The sequence below is a fragment of the Cebidichthys violaceus genome, unplaced genomic scaffold, assembly GCF_023349555.1.
Source record: "Cebidichthys violaceus isolate CVI_PGR_0920_01 unplaced genomic scaffold, fCebVio1.0.p SCAF_6, whole genome shotgun sequence".
NCBI classification, from domain to species: domain Eukaryota; kingdom Metazoa; phylum Chordata; class Actinopteri; order Perciformes; family Stichaeidae; genus Cebidichthys; species Cebidichthys violaceus.
The window spans coordinates 18,204,043-18,224,960 of NW_027176816.1; the positions used below are offsets into that span (position 1 = coordinate 18,204,043).

Below are 20,918 nucleotides of genomic sequence, written 5' to 3' on the forward strand. Positions count from 1 at the left end.
TACCCTCTAACCATAGACATACGTTTATGTATGTCTATGGTTCTGACGACTAATGACGGAACACAGTTACAAATGCAGCTTCATAGTGTTGAACTAGTGTCTGAAGGTATTCTGATAATTATTTTTCATAAGACTGTATTTCATATGGTAGCTTGTTTGAAGAAAGAAATCCCTATTCTCTGTGATAAAACGATTGGGATTTCTGTTTTATGATTTAAGTGTGACACCACTACTTAAATATTCAATTTAATGTCACAATTCTTCATTTACCTTACAGGATTTCTACGATGAAAAAGCATTGTCTTGAAGGTTTTTCTTTTTCGCTGTTAAACGTTATGTTCTTTTATTTTGAAGATAAATCTCCAAATCCGGAAGTCTTATTCCGCTTTACGTCGAACGTGCGCCGTCGACGCAGAATCATGACGTTACCTCGAGCTAGTGTTCAGCAACTTTATCAGTGTTGTGTTGTTGTATTTTTTTCTATTTAAAATGAAACTTCTTCTATAGACGCATTGCTGCACAGCGGGTCCACTTAATACTACCAATGTGAAGGTAGGCTACCTGTCCGTTGACGCCAAAACCCGCAGTGCAGCTTCAGCAGCATGCTCGATGTTGTCAGCTAGCTAGCCGATAACTTAGACTAACTTAACGTTACAACGATGCTATAAGTTTAACGTAAGATGTTCTGCTGCTACTGCATAGACAGTGTTATCTTAAATACAATTTCAACGTTGTCACAATGGGCGCTTGGTTGATAATAATAAGCCCTCAAAACAGCGTTGCCCATACAGTAGCTAGCTCAATACTAGTTGCTACAACAAACTTAACGTTAGCTCCAAAATGTCAGGGAGGAGTCTGGGGCAATACAACAACATAAAACACCAGCATGACCACAACCAGTAATATTACTATGGACAACCTCCTTTAACTTTGTTGACATTTAGGAAGCAGGAGGGATGAAGCAGTTTAAGATTAAACCTCATGAGTAAGAAATGCCAGAGGGGAGTGTCAACAGACATAATAGTTTATTTTCTTAAAAATTGTCTCTCTGATAAATCGTTTTTTGTAAATACAATCAAGTTTTTAGTTTTCCTGCCCAGGGCAGATAGGTCAAGAATATGTTCAGTGCCAGTGTTGAAAAATTGTGATACATTTGATAAAATCCCTCCTCATACTTTAAATATCTCATAAAAAGTTACTGGCCAACATGGCAAGTGGCCATTACAGATTCAATCTCACAGTCAAAATGTAAAACATTGTATCTATAAGAATACATTCATTTCATTGTCTCCTACAGTACTTGAAAAGTCTTGAGTTTTCTTCATCTTATTCTTGCATCTCCCAGTTCTTCAGCACCCCTTCACTAAAGTGTTCCCCTGCCGACATGCCTTCGATCATGGCTCAGATCAGTGATCCCAAGATCGCGTTTGCCTACCTGCGCCCGGCCTGTGTCCTCCTCACCCGGGCGCCCACTGTGACCAACGTGGAGACGCTGAGCGGCCAGTTGAAGGAAGTCGACGATGCCACACTGCAGCAGCTCCAAGAGTACGTCCTCTTCCCTCTTCGCTTCGTCCTCAAAGTCCCCGGGCCCAAGAATGAAAAACTGGTGCAGGCTGTGGCTGAGGCCATGAGCCACGTCCTCGAGGACACTTGCGTCCAGAGCTGGGAGACCCTCCGCGACCTCCTCTCGGAGCTCTGCCTCTGCCTCTGCTCGCCGACCGATCCTGGGAAACCTGCAGACACGTCAGAGGAGCTGAAATTGGCTGTGTTGAGGTGCCTGGACGCGCTGCTTCATGCTGCTTACGGTGATATAGTCTTCAAACTCTTTGAACCAGTTATGCTGCCCGGGCTGGGAGCTGCCATATCGTTGCTGCTGGCCTTAGCAGAGAAGGAGAAATCTCGAGATGTACAGGCAGCAGCGTTGAAGTGCCTCCAGGCGCTCACTCTGCAGTGTGACTGCACTCAGGAGCATGTGATCCCATCCTCAGAGGAGAGACGCACGATGGGCGCCACCATGGCTTCATTCCTACCTGGCATCACTGTGGCTGTAGCCAGGATCATTACAGGAGATCTGAGACAAGGCCACGCAGTCACAATCAGGGCCATCAAGGTAACGTATCTCCGTGTTAGTTCATAGCTCCTGATGTGATGATGCAGTACAGCAAAGCAATCCTCAAATCTTTGAACTACTGCAGAACTTGTTACAAGTTATTCATTCTGTCACTGTTGACGTCTGTCAGGTTTGCGTCCATTCCTATATTACGCTGTGTGTATTGTGACTGCATTCCACAACAAGTTTGTTACAATTTCTATTTTATATTATTAAAACTGCGGCTAAGGATTATTCTTAGAGCTGCAAAGATTAATGTATTAACAGATTAGTCGTCATCTGCAAGTTTTTGGTAATCGATTATTTGTCTATTTAAGTCCATTTTCATGCAAAAATGGCAGCTGCTGAGTGGCGGCGATGTAAAGCAGTGTGTGTACTGGTTGCCAAACACACCGTCCAAAATAATAAAAGTGGGCAAACTGTTTTCCCCCCATTTTAGGCACAGAAATCTTTAATAATTGGCCGTACAAAATATCACGCAGTCTTCTGCGGCAGAATGCGAGATTAGCTGTGGACAGACGGACACACATAGACAAGCGATCGCATGATTCTCCTGGCTGAGACAATAATAATCACTAATTACAACCTAAAGTATTATCGATGAATGTGTTGATTATTCCCCTTGTTAATTGATCAGATGATAAGAACAGAAATGCCCATCAGAAGTTGCTGGGACCCAAGGTGTCGTCTTCGAATTACTCTTTTTATCTGACATTTTGAATATTCGGATAATAATCCAGAGAAAATCTGCAAATTTGATAAGATACATTAAATGAATGTTTGGAGTTTTAGATTAGTAAATCTAAAACAATTTATCGATATTTTAGATGAACTTTCTGTCAGTTAATGTTTAGTTGATCATCACACTATATATATATATATATATATATATATATATATATATATATATATATATATATATATATATATATATATATACTTTATATTATATAATACACCAGTGGAAAGTGAGTGTCCCTTGATAGACTGTATGCGGTTTCAGAGGCTTTTCCACGCTGACATAATACAACATTTAAGGTAAAATGCAGTATTCATGTTATTGAGTGTAATTGTTTGACATTTACAGAAAGCATCCTCGTATCGGTTGACTTAAACCTTTGTGTGTTTCTTCATCAAGTTGAATTTGAAAATTGTCCTGCCATGAAATTACTGCCAGGACACAGAAAAATGCAAAAAAAAAAGCTCATCATGCCTAGCAAAATGTATAGAGTATACTGATCTGTGTATAGATTTGCATTGAAAACTCTAATAACCTGGATAACAGGTTGTACAGTAGGTGCAAGTTGATGGCAAACTAACCACATATAAAAGAGCACAAACAACTATGAAACAGTGATTATATCCTTGTACAAATGTAATGCAATGATTTCTTCAAACTGCACAATCCTCTCTTTTCACTTGTCATTCAGGTTTGGTCCAGGACTGTGGGGCTCGTCATGGAAGACGACCAGATTCAGGCCGGCGAGTCCAGCAAGACTCCCTCAGCCGACCTGGGGAGGATCGCACAGCTGATGGTCCACCGGACACCAGCGTGGGTGAAGAGCACGGCGGGGAAACTGTCCGTGCTCCTGGGGAAGATCATCTCCTGCACCTCGTCTCACCAGCACTGGAGGGTTCGACTAGAGATGCTGGAGCTGGACGACCACCTGCTGGCCAGGTGTAGCCAGTCACTGGGAGAGTGTGTGGGGCCGCTACTGGAAGCGCTGGTGGGAGCAGTCAATGACGAGGAGCCCAGAGTCAGAAAGAGGTTTGATTTGCACCTTTGTGAGGAGACGATGCTAAATCCCAGACTACTTGATGGCAAAATGAACCTTCTCTCCTGTCCCGTCTCCTCCTCTAGGTGTGAAGTTGTTCTCAGAGAGGTATCACAGAGGACTCAGAGCCGTACCAGTAAAAGCAGCAGCAGCAGCAGTGCGCAGACCTTCACTGATGTGCTTTCAGAGAATCTCCACTCTCTGGCCACCTCCCTGCCCAGACTGATGAGGACCTCCGACGACCAGAAGAAGCTGTTTGTCCTCAACGTGTTCCTGGGTTATCTGAAAGTCCTGGGACCACTGGTCTCCGTGGTGCTGAACTCGGCCGCGCACCTCGAGAGGATTTCCAAAGCCTTGATGCAGGTAAATCTGTCAGATCATACTTCATATTCTGTTTGAATGGGAATCAGGAAGGAACATGGCTTCATTACTGTTGTTGAAGGGGACATAAGCTCATTTTCAGGTTCCTGCTTGTATTTCAGGCTTCTTCTAGAACATGTTTACATGCGTAGGGAGTAAACAAACCCACATTGGCTCCGCAACACGGGGCAGCAGTGTGTGTTCTCCCGTCAGCGCTGGCACACACTGCTGCTTCTCTGATGCCAGTATACCGCTGTGAAGCTAGAGGCCTCTATTTCTTGTGTAAACTAGTTTAGTATCGCAAATTTACAATACATTTATGCATGAATATTTGGTAGATGACATGTTTTCATACACTCACAATGTAGTTTATTTTGTAGTAAACCTGCACCAAAGATTAAAAATGCAAGTTAAATACAATGTTGTACACCAACCAGTATAATTAAAAATCCATACGAGAGTGGTCATATAAGACAATATGACATTCATTGTTAATAATTATGTTTATTATAGAATATAAATGTGTACAACATACAGCGTTTGAGCATTTTAGCGGTTGACAAGTGGAGTTAAAGGTTTATTACGTAACCTTTCCATATTCAAATCTCTAAAAAGGACTAGACCTAGTATGTCATATATTCTGTTGAGTTGTGTACTTACATTATCCCGGATGTTTCCAACAATTTTCAAACCTAGAGAAATCATTTTTATCAAGGTCAGTTTCATTTGGCCGCCTGTCAGTGGCGTCACATCCCCTGTGGGCATCATCAGCGTTTTTATCTAGTTTTAAGACACATTTTTACAATACACTTATAGGATCTTAGTTCGTCTTTTAGCTATATATATATATATAATAGCTAAAAATAATAGAAGATAATTTGTCTCCCGGAGAAGCTGACTGTGATGTCAGTGGTGAAGAAGACAACAACTCCCCTTATCCTTATGCTACTTCGAGACGTCGCCAAACTTCCTCTTTTGTTATAGTTTCGATCGGCAGAAAATGACATATCGTGTGTTTGTACAGTCGTGTCTTTGTTTGATAAAACTCGCGTCACACAGCCAAGATCAAGTTGTCAAACCTGCTGTGGGAATACAAATCAAGCTTTGTCATTTGTTTGCCTTCACAGGTGCTGGAGCTGGATGTGATGGATGTCCGCATTGTGGAGGAAAGGAGTCACGCTGCTACCATAGAGACGAGCCCGGGCTCTCCGGATCCCTGCGCTGCTCACACGCAGAGGAAGCATTTTCTCTACTTCACGGATGAGAAGATCTTCTCTGCGCTCATGGAGATCTGTCGAACATTAGGTACAAGTGCTGTTTGACGTGACCTTAAGGCAAATGACGTACAGTACGCACGTCATTAACAAGGAACCCGTCTGTCTGTGTGTGTTCTCCACATATCACACGTGGTGGGTGCATTGCTGGTAGAGCGTTCCTCTGGCAAAGAAATTCTTAGTCGCCGAACACTAGACTTTAAATCTTGTGAGAAAGTCTAGAGAGACCAAAAGGAGCGATTAGTCGACTAATCAATAGAGGTGGTAGCTCTTATTCATGGGGACCCCATGAGGTGCTTTGTCGAATTTGGTGCAATTTGGACACGCAACATGTTTAATATTAATAACTTTGAATAAACAAGCACACAGCGCTCTGTGCGGCACCTCAAATTGTGTTTTGCAACACTAATCTATAGCTTTACCGCCAGCAAAATACCTCTTCTAACTAAATCACTGCTCTACTTTAAAGTTGCAGTGGTCATTTCGAAGTAAACGACCAATAGGCCTATCTGTAAATCACCTCTGCTAATTGTATTTCATCAATGTTTCTGACTGAGTAAACCCAGCGTGTGTGTGCGTGTGTGTGTGTGTGTGTGTGTGTGTGTGTGTGTGTGTGTGTGTGTGTGTGTGTGTGTGTGTGTGTGTGTGTGTGTGTGTGTGTGTGTGTGTGTGTGTGTGTGTGTGTGTGTGTGTGTGTGTTCCCAGGCAAACATTGTCTTGCTTTACTATTCACCCGTTCTCTAACTGGGACTGTTGGGACTGGCAGTGCTAGAAGAAGCACTTTAAACAATTAATAATTAAAACTAATGATTAATAGTACAACTGTTGATACCGCACAGTAAAAGTCCTGCATTCTAATGTTTACCGTATTTTCCGCACTATAAGGCGCACCGGATTATAAGGCGCATAGAATAGAAGCTACTACAGCACAGTACCGGTGTTTACCGCTATTACTTCGGCGACGCCCCTGACTACGGTAGCCGTAATGCTGCAAGCGGTGCGGCTTTGTAGTTTACCAGTCGTACTGAAACATTTTGACAGAGCGCCGTGTACAACCAGTATGGATCAACCAATTAACCAATTGATCCACATATAAGGCGCTCCGGATTACAAGGCGCACTGTCGTTTTTTGAGAAAATTAAAGGCTTTTAAGTGCGCCTTATAGTGCGGAAAATACGGTACTTCAACTGAAGGAGAGGCATTATCAGCACAATGTACTTAAATGTTTCTAAGTTCTGTTCAAGGCGGAGCTTTTTATTTCTAATAATGAATAAGAATGCGTCACATTTTAATTGTTTTATTTTGTGAGTCAAATCTGAATCTGTAACAGAATCTCTTGGTTTACATTTAGTATTTTGTGTGACAGCTCTCCTCCCCGAAAATATAAGTAACTTTCCCTCTGTCTATCTTTAGGTTACTACGGCAACATTTACCTGCTGACGGATCACTTCCTGGACCTGTACCAGCAGTCGTCGGCGTACAGAAAGCAGGCGGCCATGGTGCTGAATGAGATTGTCAGGGGCGCAGCAGGCATCGCCGTGGCAACAGAGGGTCACGGTCTGGAGAGTGAAGTTCGGGGACGCTCTGTCAGCCGGGAGGACCTTAAAGTGGCGGTGGTGTCCGTCATGGAGGAGTACACCAGCCTGCACAACTGGCACTTGATTACCGTCAGCGAGGAGACGGAGAGAGACCGACAGGACCAGCAGGTGAGGCCGCCGAGTGTCGCTCGAGCGCTCGTGACGTAGTTGTCCTTAAATAGCACTGGGAACTGGAAGAATACGTATGACTGGTTGAAGCTTTACTTTAACATTGGGGCACTGAAAACGTTAATTTGATTTGTGTCTGGTGTCAGTTTGTAGGTTCATATCACCGGCATCCATTGAAGATGTCTTGTAGCCTGTTGATTTTTCACTAGTAATATGATCTAGCATAAGTTAGAAACCACAGCCAGTAGGCAATTGGCTTAGCTTAGCATAAAGAGCAGGAGCTGTGGGTACACAGCTAGCCTGGTTCTGTCCAAAGGTAAGAAAGTCTGCCGACCAGCCCCTCTAAAGCTCACTAGCTATCACTTTGTGTTTGTTTTGTTCAATCCATACAAAAATCACAATGTAAAAACACAGTCATGCAAGTGACTTGCTGGAGTCTCCGCTGAAGACGAGGCTCCAAGAAGGCCAGGAAGTCACTCCAGGAGGATGTTTTAACCTTTAGACGGAGCCAGGTTAGCTGTTTCCTCCTGTTTCCAGTCTTCACGCTAAGCTAAGAAAAACTGCAGCTTCATATTTAGCGCAGAGACAAAAGAGTGGTTTAATCTTCTCATCTCACCCTCGTCACTTTTAAAGTGCCAATGCAAAGGAAGTTGGAACATTTTTAGCTTATGTAATGGCTTGCAAAAAAAATCAAAAATCAAATGAGACTTTGGGGGGACAAGCTAGCCACACCAGGCATATGAAACCACACTTCACTGATTGTGCATTATAGTAGCTAGAAAGTTTCCCTTTCTTCTCTCCCTCCTCCTGCATCTAAAGACAGGTGAGGGAGGTGTGAGTGTGGAGCCAACAGTCCTCTGTAGCTCCGATCCCGATCCTCAGCCCGTATTGCTCAACTCTTTCTGCACTTAAGTTTTGATCGGATCACTCCGCTCCGAACAAAGAAAGACATCCACACTTCGCTCACCATGTGGCCGTGTGCAGTTATGCCTAAACGGGCCTAACGGAGGGATCCAGGATTCAAGTGACTGCTCTAAACTTTCAAGGCCAACAGAGGCCTGGAAACATTGGCGTCGTTATGTTCTTTGTAGATAAACTTTCAGTTTCTCTTTTGTCAGCTAAAACATGTGCCCAGAGGGCTTCTAGTCTCGTTAGAGGGAAGGTTTGGCCACTGCTGTGGGGTTCTCCCTCAAATCAAACTAGTAAAAAAGCATTTTAGAATAGATACATGAACACTAGAAACTACAGGCGGTTAGCTGTAAATGCTGACATCAGTGTTTAGCAGGCAAACAGCAAGTTACTGATGACTGATGTGAGCTACATTCATTGTGTACAGGAAAGTCAAACAAATGGTCTTTTATGAGTCAATAGAGGCTGTGAATATTTTATCAATGTATTCAATGTTGGAAGATGGTGATATCGCTGTTTTGGCCATCTGATGTGTTTTTTTTCAAATTAAGGTACCCTGTGGATTTCTTTCTTTGTAGACATTCCCTGTTTATCACCATAATGCATTAGTTTAATCCTTTTTCTTCCTCAAAAATCATCAGTAGAGAGGTTTTTTTAGCATCCATGTCTGCTTGCTAGCGGTGTTCTTTAGGTGTTATCTTTAGGCACTTTACTACCACCTCAAAAATAATCTTTGTCAGGACTGTGAATTGTGTCTCAAAAGCACTGCTCCACAGCGCTCATAGTGGTCAAAATAATCCACAGGGTACCTTTTAAGATTCTTGGATGAAATATTTTTTTTGCGACTTAATCCCTCACTTTGCAATCAGCCAACTGCATCACACAGGTTAACATTATCAAGAGAGCTATATGAGGTGATATAGTGACATTTGTCTTTTGTCCTTCTGTAGCTACTCAGCCCAGCAGGACTCCTCTCCATATCCAACAATAATGTCAGCAACACCAAAGCAAACTCTCTCCAAGTGATTCCCTCTTCATTCGGCTCCCCTTCTTCCTCGTCGTCGACCTCCGCAATCCACCAGCTCAACAGCAACATCTGGCAGCTGTGCATCCAGCTCGAGGGCGTCGCCTGCTTCGCTCAGGCACTGGGACGGGACTTCAGGCCCATGTTGATGACATCGCTGTATCCCGTACTGGAGAAAGCCGGGGAGGAGACGCTGCTGGTCAGCCAGGCGGCGCTGGGCTCCATGTGGGACATCAGTAAGGCCTGTGGCTACCACTCCCTGAAGGAGCTGATCAACGAGAACTCCGACTACCTGCTCAACGACGTGTCTCTGAACCTGCAGAGGCTCAGCCAGCACCCACAGGTAACGTTGACACGGTTTGGTGTGTTAGACTGCAGGGCAGCACTGGAGAAGGAGGGGAAATAAAAACGAAGGAAAGAGAGCCAACATTTTAAGATCATTTAAGACAGGAAGTGGTGTGAGCAGGAAGTTCAGTAAGATGATATTATCCTTTAAAAGTAGAAATATAACCAGAAAATGTAGGATAAGTTAGTGGATGTTATAGTTTTATCAAAATACATTGTGATATTTCATGAGCGGATATGGTTGTGCATATTAGTGGTGCGGCAACTAACAATTGTTAATTATCAATTTGTCTTTTTTTTGTTTAACTGATTCATTGTTTAGTCTATCGAATGTCACAAAATAATGCAATGAATATGTTCTGTCAGACCTAAAGTCCAAAACACAAAGATGTTCAATTTACAAAACGGTAACAACAATATTTAAAATTTGTGCTTGGCGATTCATTTTATTTTTTATTTAATTTTCTTATAATTATAGTATCATCGGTTTATACAATGAATTCAAAGTGTGACACACTTTTTTTTAAAAATCTTTTCGGCTTGCGTAGGCATAACAAGTCATTCCAAGTCAAAAGGTCATGAGGTCACATGAGGTCACAAGTCATTGGTGTTAAAGTTGAGTCCAATTTTTGTCAAGTCCAGCTTCTAGACGTTGATAACTCGAGTTTGATTCTAGTCCAAGTCACGAGTCCACGCCTCTGGCTCATGCCCCGGGTGAACACTATGAGCGGGTCTGCTCGGGTTTAGCGTTGAGCGTGTGCTTCATCGTGTTCCCGTCTCGTTGGCCAGGCTCCCCGGGTGTTGACGGTGATGTTGACTCACTCCGACTGCAGCCTGCTGCCTCTGGTCGGGGACATCGTTCAGGATGTGCTGACGGCTCTGGATCTCAGCTACGACCACAAGGCCGCGCTCTTCTGCTCTCTGCTGCACGCGCTCATGAAGGCGCTGGGTGAGGTTTCAGAAGTGACGTCAACAACTCATTCATCACACGTGGTGTGGGTGAAAAAGGATGAATTTAGTACATTGCGTACGCGACACTACAAAACCCACACCGTACTTGTACCACACCATATACCACACTGTACCTAAGCATTCAAGTCAGTTATAGTCGAAACATTTGAGGGTCATTTACAGGTGATCTCTAAGAGGAAGTGCAAGACAAAATAAAGGAAAAAGGATCTTGCATATTAACGCTTTTGCCTCACTTCACTGCGTCACTAACCCAACCTGCTCTTGTTGTTGTTCTTCCTTTTTAGCGAGGTGGTTCCCCTCCAGTTGTGGTAGGACCCGTGAGTCTGCCAGACCCAAACGCACCTCCGCTCCCAATGAAGTCCTCGACATCCGCCAGTTCCTGCTGGATCTCCGCAAACAGAAAGAGCTGGCAGAGGGCATAGGAATAGAGGAGGACGACACCGAAGACCTTGGTAATACAGTGTGGTGTCTGTATTACAACAGTAGTTGTAGTGGAGGTTTCATATTGTTGTCATATTAGATGGAAGTTATCAGTCGCGGGAATAGCAATGATCACCATCACTGTCCCTGCAGAAGTCCCAGCTCCCACAGACTGTGAGGATGTCGAAGATATCGGTGGTCCTGATGCGAAAGCAGAGCTTCCCGCCCACCTCAGCATCACTAAAGATGTCATGGAGCGCTGCATTCACCTGCTGTCCGACCCTAGTCTCAGGCTCCGACTCAAGGTAGTGTCTCCAGTGTCAAGTTGGTTTAGGTGATACTAATCTTGGTGAGGCTTGTTCACTATTGTAATGGAAGCTATTTTAAGTGCTGGAGAAAGAGTTTTGCCTCTACCACTGATGGCTTTGTGTTGGTGTTAAAAATCTCCCAGCCACACATGATACCACCATGAAGATCTAATACAGTATTTAGTCTATAATACATAGTTCAGTTCGTACTAAGGCTTGCTAGAAACCACTTTAACTTCATTATAGACGGGGGCAGCAGCAAAGCGCATTTTAGCCACCTGAAAGAAAATCTGTTGAAGTGAGAGCTCTATTTAGAATATTTTCACTGCTTCATCCCACCGTCAGACGAACTGAACTGAAACGTATTCATGCTCTCTTCAATGCCACAAGACTCCATTGCCAAAACAGTATTGATAAAATTCACTTTTAAGTTCAGCTGAAACAGGCAAGCTGCACTATAGAAAACCCATTATTTCTTAAATATTGTTACTACGGATCTTTTGACCTCCCTTATGCCTTACAGAGGTTGTGTTGCATCACCTAACAGCTACCTGTCCAGATGTGCGTGTTGTTGTTGTTCCAGTCTTCCAGAAGATCCGTAGCAACGGGTGTGCTGCGTGTCTTTGTCCTCAGGTGTTGGACGTGCTGGAGCTGTGCGTGTGTGTGCTGAGTGAGAGGGAGAACGAGTTGCTGCCTATGGCCCATCGCTGCTGGCCCGCCCTCCTACAGAGACTCACAGCCGATGACCCTTTAGCAGTCCTCCGGGCCTTCAGGGTACCTAAAACAAGTCTGTCTTTCCATTTGCTTAGTCGTAGTAACAAGTGGTAAAAACACCTTTTCCTGGAGATTGTTCATTGAAAACGTATGCTGCTTGATATTGTGAAAAAGTACATGAGGTAACTGTTTAATGTTGTATTACATTATATTTCGCACATGTTTGTGTAGATCACGTGCAGCAACTGAGCAGGTCTGGCTCCATTATTGACTAAATTCAAATAACATGTATATTGACAATCAGAAGCTGTGCTTTTTAGGCACAAGTGTAGTCTAACTTCAGTATGAAATGGCCATAATGGTTCCTTTTGGCAGGCTATTTCGTTGTTTGTAATTCTGCGAAACATTTTTTTTCAAAACATTGTAAACCAAACAAGACAGGAAAGTCATTAAATTGTCATCCCAGTCAAACTATTTCAGAGAATCGCAGAGGATGAAAATATCCCTCTGCCTTGTTCCCTGATGGGTGAAGATCACACTCGCGTCTGATCATTTCTCAAAGTACAGGTGTCAATTGATTCTGCTGTCACTGTGGATTAGTCTGCTTGTCAAAACCTGTCTTCGGTTGGACCCGTTTTTATATCTTTCTCTCATATTTTCACTGATGAACTGACAGAATCGGACATAACTGCTTTGTAAATTTGTCATTTACTCGTCGCTGGCTGCTGTCAGACTCGGCTACGGTCATCAGCAATGTGGCAGCTTTTGGGTAAATACAATGGTTCATCCAGGGGATAATACAGTGTAATGCTAGACTTTTATGACGAAGGGTGGATGAATTAACGGGACATTTTATTTCATTGTAGCAACTCTCTGCGTACGTACTTTACATGACGCGTCTCTCTGCCAGGTGCTGTGCACGATGGGTGAAACGTGCGGCGACTTCCTGAGGAGGAGGGTGTCCAAAGAGGTTCTGCCCAAGCTGAGCTCCTCGCTGGTGCGGCAGGCTCCGGTCAGCGCCAAGGCCGGACCCGTCTACACGCACACCCTGGCCTACAAGCTGCAGCTGGCTGTGCTGCAGGGGCTGGGCTCACTGTGCCAGAGGCTGGATCTGGGTGAGGGAATAGAAAAACGCATGCCACACAAACAACACAGGTTTCACAGCGTACATCATCCTCACCCCGGTGCTGCACGCGGTATGACCCAGAGTACGACCATGATCATACCAGGATAACAAGTGGACATAGAGCACTTGATTGTGGTTGATCTTAACTCTGATAGGGCAGGTTTCTTAATGGTTAGTGCAACATTAAGCCCATTTAAGCGAGACCATCCTCAATTTGCAATATTACTGATCATTTCTCTTGTGTAATTATGTTATATTTACCAAAGTGTGTTGTATAATGAGAGCATCTGATGAATTACCAGAAGAAAATTGTGCTCAGTCAAGCCATTAACAAGAAACAGTCGACGTGCAATGAGGTTCATGCTAATCTCTTTCTAACGGCAGCATTGTTAAAGGAATAGTTTGCAATTTTTGGAAGCAAATATTTGCTTTCTTTCTGAGCGTAAGGTTGAAGAAGAGGAAGATGAATGCTATTTTTGTGTTTGTGCATGGGATATGGTTGCCCATCATTAAGACTAGATCAGGGGGAAACAAATTGCCCAACTCTGTCCAGAGTGAAACTTTGGGATTGCACTTGGCTGTGGTTTGCTAACAAATAGTTCCATGTCATAACTCTCCACAAATAGTCATTTGGGGTTATTCTTTTAAAATATAGCATTCATTTTGATGACTTTATATTGAAATGGATGGACGTTTAAGCTTCTCTGCATCCTCTCAATATGGACACTTCATTTCCCAAAACTCTGTCAAAGATGCTCAAACACAAACAGAGCGTAGTGGCTTTTCTTTACCACCAGGTGGCAGTCTTGTATAAGAGTGAAAACCAGCCAGGAGTTTGTGTATCTTAATTTTCCTGCTCTGTCTTACGACGAAGAACTAAAGACACATTCCAGTGTTGCATTATAAAAATTTGATTCAGATAACTTCCGTTTATTTATTGATACGTTACAGACATGTTCTTTTTGGTGTCTGTCTCTCTTGTATTTGGGACGAGGCAGCGGCCTTCACGACGCTCGACGTGCTTTCAGATCAGCATTGATTTATTAACCTTCCTTTGTTGATGGTGCAGCTTTACATCCCAGCACATCCCATGCGTTGCAGTTTGCGGCAAGTACACACGCCAATTCCACTGAATCCCAAAACTCTCAATGGAGCGTCGTAACTTAAAAGGCCTTCAGGCTGTGGCAGCGCTTGAATCCAACATGTTTTAATGATGACTTTGAACATACAGACCGTAGCCGACTGAGCCGACGGGATGCTGCTGAATCCTCAGCTGCACTCTCGATAACCGCCGCGAGCAACGCTTCTCCCTCGAGCTCCAGCTCACCGCAAGCAAAAGCAACGCGCGTTATTAAATCTGCACAGCCATCAGCAAATCAAGAAGCTACAGGAAAGGAGAACATTTCATTAATTTACTCCAATATGTTTTTTTTTTTTTGTTGTTGTGTATTTTGTGCTTGGCACAAAAATGTTCATCCAAAGTGGCCCGGGGGGGGCTCAGTGCCAGTGTGTTAAGATGATATAATTATGAGCTGCTTGTCTCATTTTTCATCAATCCTCATGTTCATTAAGCAGCTGCGTCTCCGTCACAGTCGCGCTGGGTTCAGGTTGCTCTGCTTTTCCGACACTGCTGAATACTCGAGAGGAAACGCAGTACTTGTAGTGAAACCAGAAGCATGTTAATGCGATGCGGGGCTTCTTTTCATCTCTATTTTGGTGGGTTTACTTATGTCTGCAACGTGTGAGTGCATACGTGTTTTTTTCAAACTAGGAAGGGGTAATTGCAATCAGTGATTGAAAACGTTACAGGGAAAAATGCTCTTTTCATTCCTTAAGTGGTAATCGCAATCACTTGTACTTCCTAAGGACAGTGAGTACGCATGAAGTGGTTGGTGGGGTTCGAGCAGCAAAGATGTTTTAATACAGCTGAATCATAGGGGTCATTATTTTTGTTTTTGAAGCAAAGAAGTGGCTATGATTCTTGAGGGGATGGCCCAGACGTTAAGGGATTTGAGTAGTGGAGTAGTGGTATCTCCAGTCTGGTCAACCAAAGTTGGCAATGGCGTGAACCTCACACATGTTGCCCCCTCCTGCTGCAGCTCATCGGTGAAGAATGAAAAGGTAGCCACCTCTGTGACAGCACGGCTGTCCGCGGTGCTCTTCAGGCCAACAGTGGAGTTAGCCGTGTCAGTACTGCGGTGCATGGGGAATTCCAAATTGGACACAAATGGGAGGGGAAAAAAACCTAGATTTCCAAGTAATTTATTCAAAAAAAATACTATTTACAGTTTAAACAGCTGGTCATGGGTGTATGATCTGTCTACTATTTGTTACGTGACGCTTATTCTGAACTGTTGTCGCCACAACAAGGCCCTGGTACTGTAAACTGCAGTAATCCGTCTCTTCCGTTAAAAAAAAAAGAAAAGGTGAGAAAAACCACGAATCTGCACCCATCTCCAATAATAGAGAGAACTGTGTCGGCGTCGGATCATGTGGAACGTCCCTCTGTGGTGCCGGTACAAATATAAACCGAATGAAGCGTCTTAGTTTAAGTTGAATCTAAGTATTCACACTTACCTCAAAAAACAGTGTAACCGTGGCAACGTGCCAGGCTTGCGAAGGTTGCTTCAATTTAAAACTTCTTCCAAGTTCAAAATATTCAACAAAGTAGGGTAGTTCAGAATTCGTTCTCCCCAGCAACGTTTACCAGCTCCTCCTGCGGGCTGCTCCTTGAATTCCTATCCACGGAAATTGCAAAAAACGCCGAAACGTTGACAAGGGAGAACCCCTGGCTTCTACCGAAAACGGGTTGGACTTTGTGCTAAGAATATGAATTCAGCTCTCGCAATAATATCAAAAAGTCTTTCCATGCGTCTAGAATGAGGTTGTCTGTCACACAGCCAGGATTATGTTCATTACACTAATAGTCCCACTTACATTTGATGTTATAGCGCTTACCTTTCCATCATAACACAATGTACATGTAGTCATAAAGAACATACATGTATAGTAGCCCTTTTAGGTCGACCGCTTCTCCTGGAACAACGTTCCTTGGGCTCGTTCCGTCTCTGTCAGCTCCTCCCAGGTTCCCACATGAGAGAAGACATGAACCGAGCTCTGCAGCCATCACCAGCGTAATGAGACATTCAGCTCACAGTTTGGTTCGGTACGCCACACCGGGTTCTCGCTTTGATGTTAATAACACAGTATTGCAAACAAAATCAGGATAAAGACAATCACGACTGAATTATTATTATTTCTGAGAGACAAAATTTATTTTACCATTGAAATAATCACACCAAAGTGTAAATGTATACAAAATATACGACTATGGACTCAAACAGTAAATGTTTCACTGCAGCTTTGAGTTTTAACCTTGCCGTATGGTTTTGCTGTAAGTCGGTGTTACAGTAACTTACAGGCGATGACCTCACACCGTGTCTAGTTTTTGTTCTGCCACCAAAAACTTCAGGTTGCGTCTGTTAAAATGTGTCCTTCTATTAGCTGTGTGGTCGTTACAGTAGGACAATGAAACAGTCAATTAACTGGAAACAGTTTTAGTTAGTGCAGTCGACCACGGTTAACTTTGTGAACATTCACTGCCAGATTTTGTGCCCTAAAGTTTACTTTTAGACACTCAATATTTTGGTCCGTCTTTAATATTCTTCTTTACAAGTCGTTAGAATATCAGGATGCCCTTCCTCTGTCCCTCGTCATACTTCCTCCGACGTCTTATAAACTTTATGAGAGTCTCTGCACCTTAACTGTGTGGCTGCTCTGCATTATTGCCTGCTTGTTAAACTGTGTTTTATACTATGATTCATCATGGAAATTAACATATTTCCGCCATCATGTTGCTAACTCAGCGGTAATGATGCTGTTATAGCGTTGATCTCTGTCTTACTTTTCCGGTTCTGTCTTGATTCTATTTTTTTATTCAAAGCACGAGTGGGTGATTTATTTTAGTTATATTGGTTGAAATTCTTTTTACACCCCGACAGCAATCGATACATCAAATACTCTAACAAAAGACAAAAAAAAAAAAAAAAAAAAAGAAGTGCGCTGCTAGCGTCTTCTAAGATAGTACTGTATGCGTATTGGGCCTACAACAATTATTTTCTTATTAAAGGATAATTATGCTTTATTTCAACGTGGCTTTTATTTTTGTAGTTTTGGCCATCATTTGCATCACTATATGAGTATTTGCAGAGGTCAGGGAAGTCGGTGGCATCGCTAAAATGGGGGAAAACGTGAGCAGTCTGACGATTAAAAATAATTATTCATGATCTACTGAGGGAATGACATTTAAAGTTTAAAACATGGGTCCGCTTTACAGAAACGCTCCACGGCGGCGGATAACTACCACCGGTTTAGCCGTAATATGCGCTTGATGTTTATTATCTCTGTGTTTATTATGACACGTTATCGTGTCATGCAGTGTGTCAGTGCCAATAAACGTGTGGAGTAGCTGATTGTTTTTTTTTTTTTTTGGTTTTTTTTTTTGGCGCGAAAGCTGCAGATGTAGAGTCGCACCTAGTAAAGGTTGTTTTACAGTTGCTCCCAGATGAATTGCGGTGTTACCGAAGGAAGAATATATATTTTTTTTATTATTGGAGTCTCAGAGTTCCTCAGTTTAATGGCCGTTTCTGCTCTGTGATGGTTGTTTCGCTACATGTTGACATGTAGACCATTAACCACGTACCCAGTGATGTGTAGAGAGGAGCGGACGCAGAGCCAACCTCTGTGTGGACGGGCCGCTCACTGGCTGCTGTGGAGGAGACGGTTTATAGCTTAACAAGTTCCCCTTTGGGGTTAATAAGTGCACTCTGTGTCTCTCTATGTACAGGCTTTGCTTGTCAAGAGTCTCTACATGATACCAGCATTTAATTAGCGTCAGAATGGGAAGTCTTCAAGGGTCATTGAGGGGTTTTCTTCTGCTCTCGCAACTGCATGCGGTGATTTTGCCGTTTGGTGCATGAAGAGGTCTCCCAGAACAGCGCAGCTTTAAATTGTGGAAAAGCAACCTCTATCCATTGCATGACCACTACATTTATTAGCTCACTTCAAAGGTTTTAGCTGCAACCTTCATATGGCTGGAATGTATTTAAGTTATAAAGAAAAATGTCATTAAAGATCCCCGTGTATTCTTTTTTAATTCTTTTTTTCTGGGGCTCCATATCAGAAGTCTGAGATGGAGGGAATGCGAAAGAGCAGGAGAGAAACAGTCAGCGGCTGCAGCCTTTACTCATGTGAATACCGATTTCTGGCTACAGCTTACCTCTGGGACGCCTGCAGCAAGCCAATTACCGAGCCTCAGTCACAGGGAGAGAAAGACAGAAACACAGATTGACTGAAGCAAATAATGCTTTCCAGCCCCGCAGTTCCAGCTTCAGCTCCAATTCCACCCCGTGATTCATTTACCAGAAAATCTCAACAGCACCTGGCCCACTTCCTCTTTAAGTATTTCTCACTTCTCCGCTTCCCTCCGAGCACCTTGATTCCACAAAAGACTACAGGCTACGAGTGCCGCACCAGAAACAAGAGGAAGAAAAGGGGGGATGAAAGCGGCCGCCGAATAATCGCGTTTAAGTCTGAAATGTGCACCGCTGCTTTTATTCTCGACGCGCAGCGAGCAGGCCCGGCTCAAGCCGAGTGTGGGTTGAATCGGCAAACAGGGTGAGCGGGGAAGGGAGAGAGAGAGAGAGAGAGAGACGTGTTTTGAAATGAGGCTTGAAAGGCAGCCCAGTTCGCAGCTTAGGGAATCGCTAAATGTCTGCTGGGAAGGAAGGAAGGAAGGAGGGGGAGAGAGAGAGAGAGAGAGGAAGAGGAGATGAAAGAGTGGAAAGAAGTCATGTGGATGGAGGGAGCAGGAGCTGGCAAGGCTACAAAAGGTATAGATAAAGAACGAGAAAAGGTAGCCATTTTCACACACATCCACTCCTCAAAGGGGGGGGGGGGGGAATCCAGAGATGTGGAAACGACCTGCTGTGAGATTTTTTTTTCTCGGCCATCTCAGCAGTTTCTCTCAGCTCATTAGGACTTAGAAAAGGTAGAGTCCAGGAAAGATCTATTTCTCTCCATAGAGATCTATTTCTTTTTGGGTATATGAAGTTGATATTGATAGTGGGCGATTGTTTCCTGATATGATTATATTTACCTTCTGATGACTTAAGTGTATCATGCTGTGTTTGGGTTTCTCAGGTGAGGTCGACCTGGATGCCGTTTGTGAGGCCTGCCTGCCCTACCTGAGCTGTAGACAACCAATCAGACTGCAGGAGGCCGGCCGGAGGTGAGCCCTTATCCAAGTCCTTCCATCTAATGCCATACGTTACACTTTTTACTTCACTACATTTGTTTGACTGCTGTAGATACTCCGCTGATTTATTACGTATAAAACAATCACGTGTTTTATTGTTATAGATTAAGTTACCCAACGGTATATAAAGTAGTTCAAATAAATGTTTATCAATACGTGTTCTGGTGATTGATTAATCAGCGTACGCTTTCAGCTCTACTTAAGACACAGACGAGCTTCTTTGACATGAGAAACCCAGACGCCTGGATGAGCTTCTTACTGTTGGCCGTCCATGGTGCTGAACGTTCTGCTGAGTACACTTTAAAGTAGCTTTGCATATTTAAGTGTCTGTAAGCCGTGCGATACATTTAAAATGCACACATCAAATATGTGAGTGCTGTAAAGGACACAAAGAAATTTATTCTATGCGGAATGGTTCACTATATAATTCATGTTCCCGGGTGGAGGTCAATTCACGACCGTACACTGATTGATTGACTTGCTGCTCGAGGCAGCTCGTAGTAAACCTACAGCGTTCCTGTGGGCGTCATGAATACGCAGGTCATCTGTTGGGAATGTCATTCTGTCATTGTTTCTGTATTAGACTGTGTATGTTATCGCTGTGGGAAGCAACACACGCACCGTAATTAAAAAGAAAAGCAAAGACCGATTCCTAAGTGTGTCTTTGTTACGACGATTTGGTTCTGGAGAGGGATTTTTTTGGGCCGATGATCCAAAGCTCACGCCCGCTTCGCAACGTGATCGGTCAGCTGTGCGGCGGTGAGGGAGGAGCCAGGGTTCCTCTCTCTATATGTGTATGCGTACTTAAATGTATGGTCATTTTGGATTACAGGAAGGTGTTTTAGTATATTTATATATCTATATTATAGCCCAGAGATAATCCTCTTCCATTCGTCTCCACAGCGTTTTCCAACACTTGATCCAGGTGGATCCGGATGCCTTCTGGTTTACCCTAAACGAGCTGCACTGCCCCTCCTCCTACGTCCCGCCACACCCGGACCTCCAGCCTGTGCGTCTGAGCGGAATGGGCCGACCGAGGGACGAGTACTCCGACAACGTGCTGAAGCTGCTGAGGGAGGAGTTCGGCTTGGTCGCCGAGGCGACCAGCTAATGAGCTAGCGATTGATGTGATCGACCCGTGCCTCACACGGACGGCCTATTGAACCTCGAACTCAAACAAGTCAGTTCACTGGAAGAAAAATATCTGACAATTGTGCCGAAAAAGACGGCCATCAAGATAGCGCTGCGATAACCTTCATGCTCTACACAGCTCTGATAAGCAGCGAAAAATATCAATGGAGCATATCTGCTGCAGTTGCCTCTCCTGCTGCAGGAGTAGAAACCAGGAACACTTCAGCTCTTCTACATTAGGAGACATGCAGGCACAGTGCAGATGTTTTTCATTCCATGTGAAGATACAGACATATACATATGCAAATGTCATGTTTTATGTTATTGTTCTGGGACTTTTATACGGATTAACCTGGCTGGTTGACCCAGATAGAACGCTTTTTTTTGTGACCCTGAAACATTCTTAATTAAAATAATCAAGTACTCAA

At 43.6% G+C, this 20,918-nt stretch overlaps 1 protein-coding gene across 2 annotated transcripts; it reads left to right on the top strand.

The window, feature by feature from the left end:
* Positions 1-411: 411 nt before the first annotated feature.
* Positions 412-20,918, top strand: tti1 (TELO2 interacting protein 1). 2 transcript variants are annotated; one of them, XM_068733604.1, is made up of 14 exons: positions 412-552; positions 1,346-2,110; positions 3,541-3,878; positions 3,972-4,248; positions 5,373-5,550; positions 6,933-7,225; positions 9,085-9,501; positions 10,293-10,452; positions 10,760-10,927; positions 11,049-11,200; positions 11,837-11,977; positions 12,828-13,032; positions 19,245-19,332; positions 20,263-20,918. In XM_068733604.1, the coding sequence occupies exons 2-14, from the start codon at positions 1,385-1,387 to the stop codon at positions 20,468-20,470; spliced, it is 3,351 nt and encodes a 1,116-aa protein (XP_068589705.1). In that variant the 5' UTR covers positions 412-552; positions 1,346-1,384; the 3' UTR covers positions 20,471-20,918. The 2 variants fall into 2 exon arrangements, with proteins under 2 accessions (XP_068589705.1, XP_068589706.1); XM_068733605.1 differs by lacking the exons at positions 19,245-19,332; positions 20,263-20,918 and having other exon boundaries at positions 11,837-11,990; positions 12,828-12,942.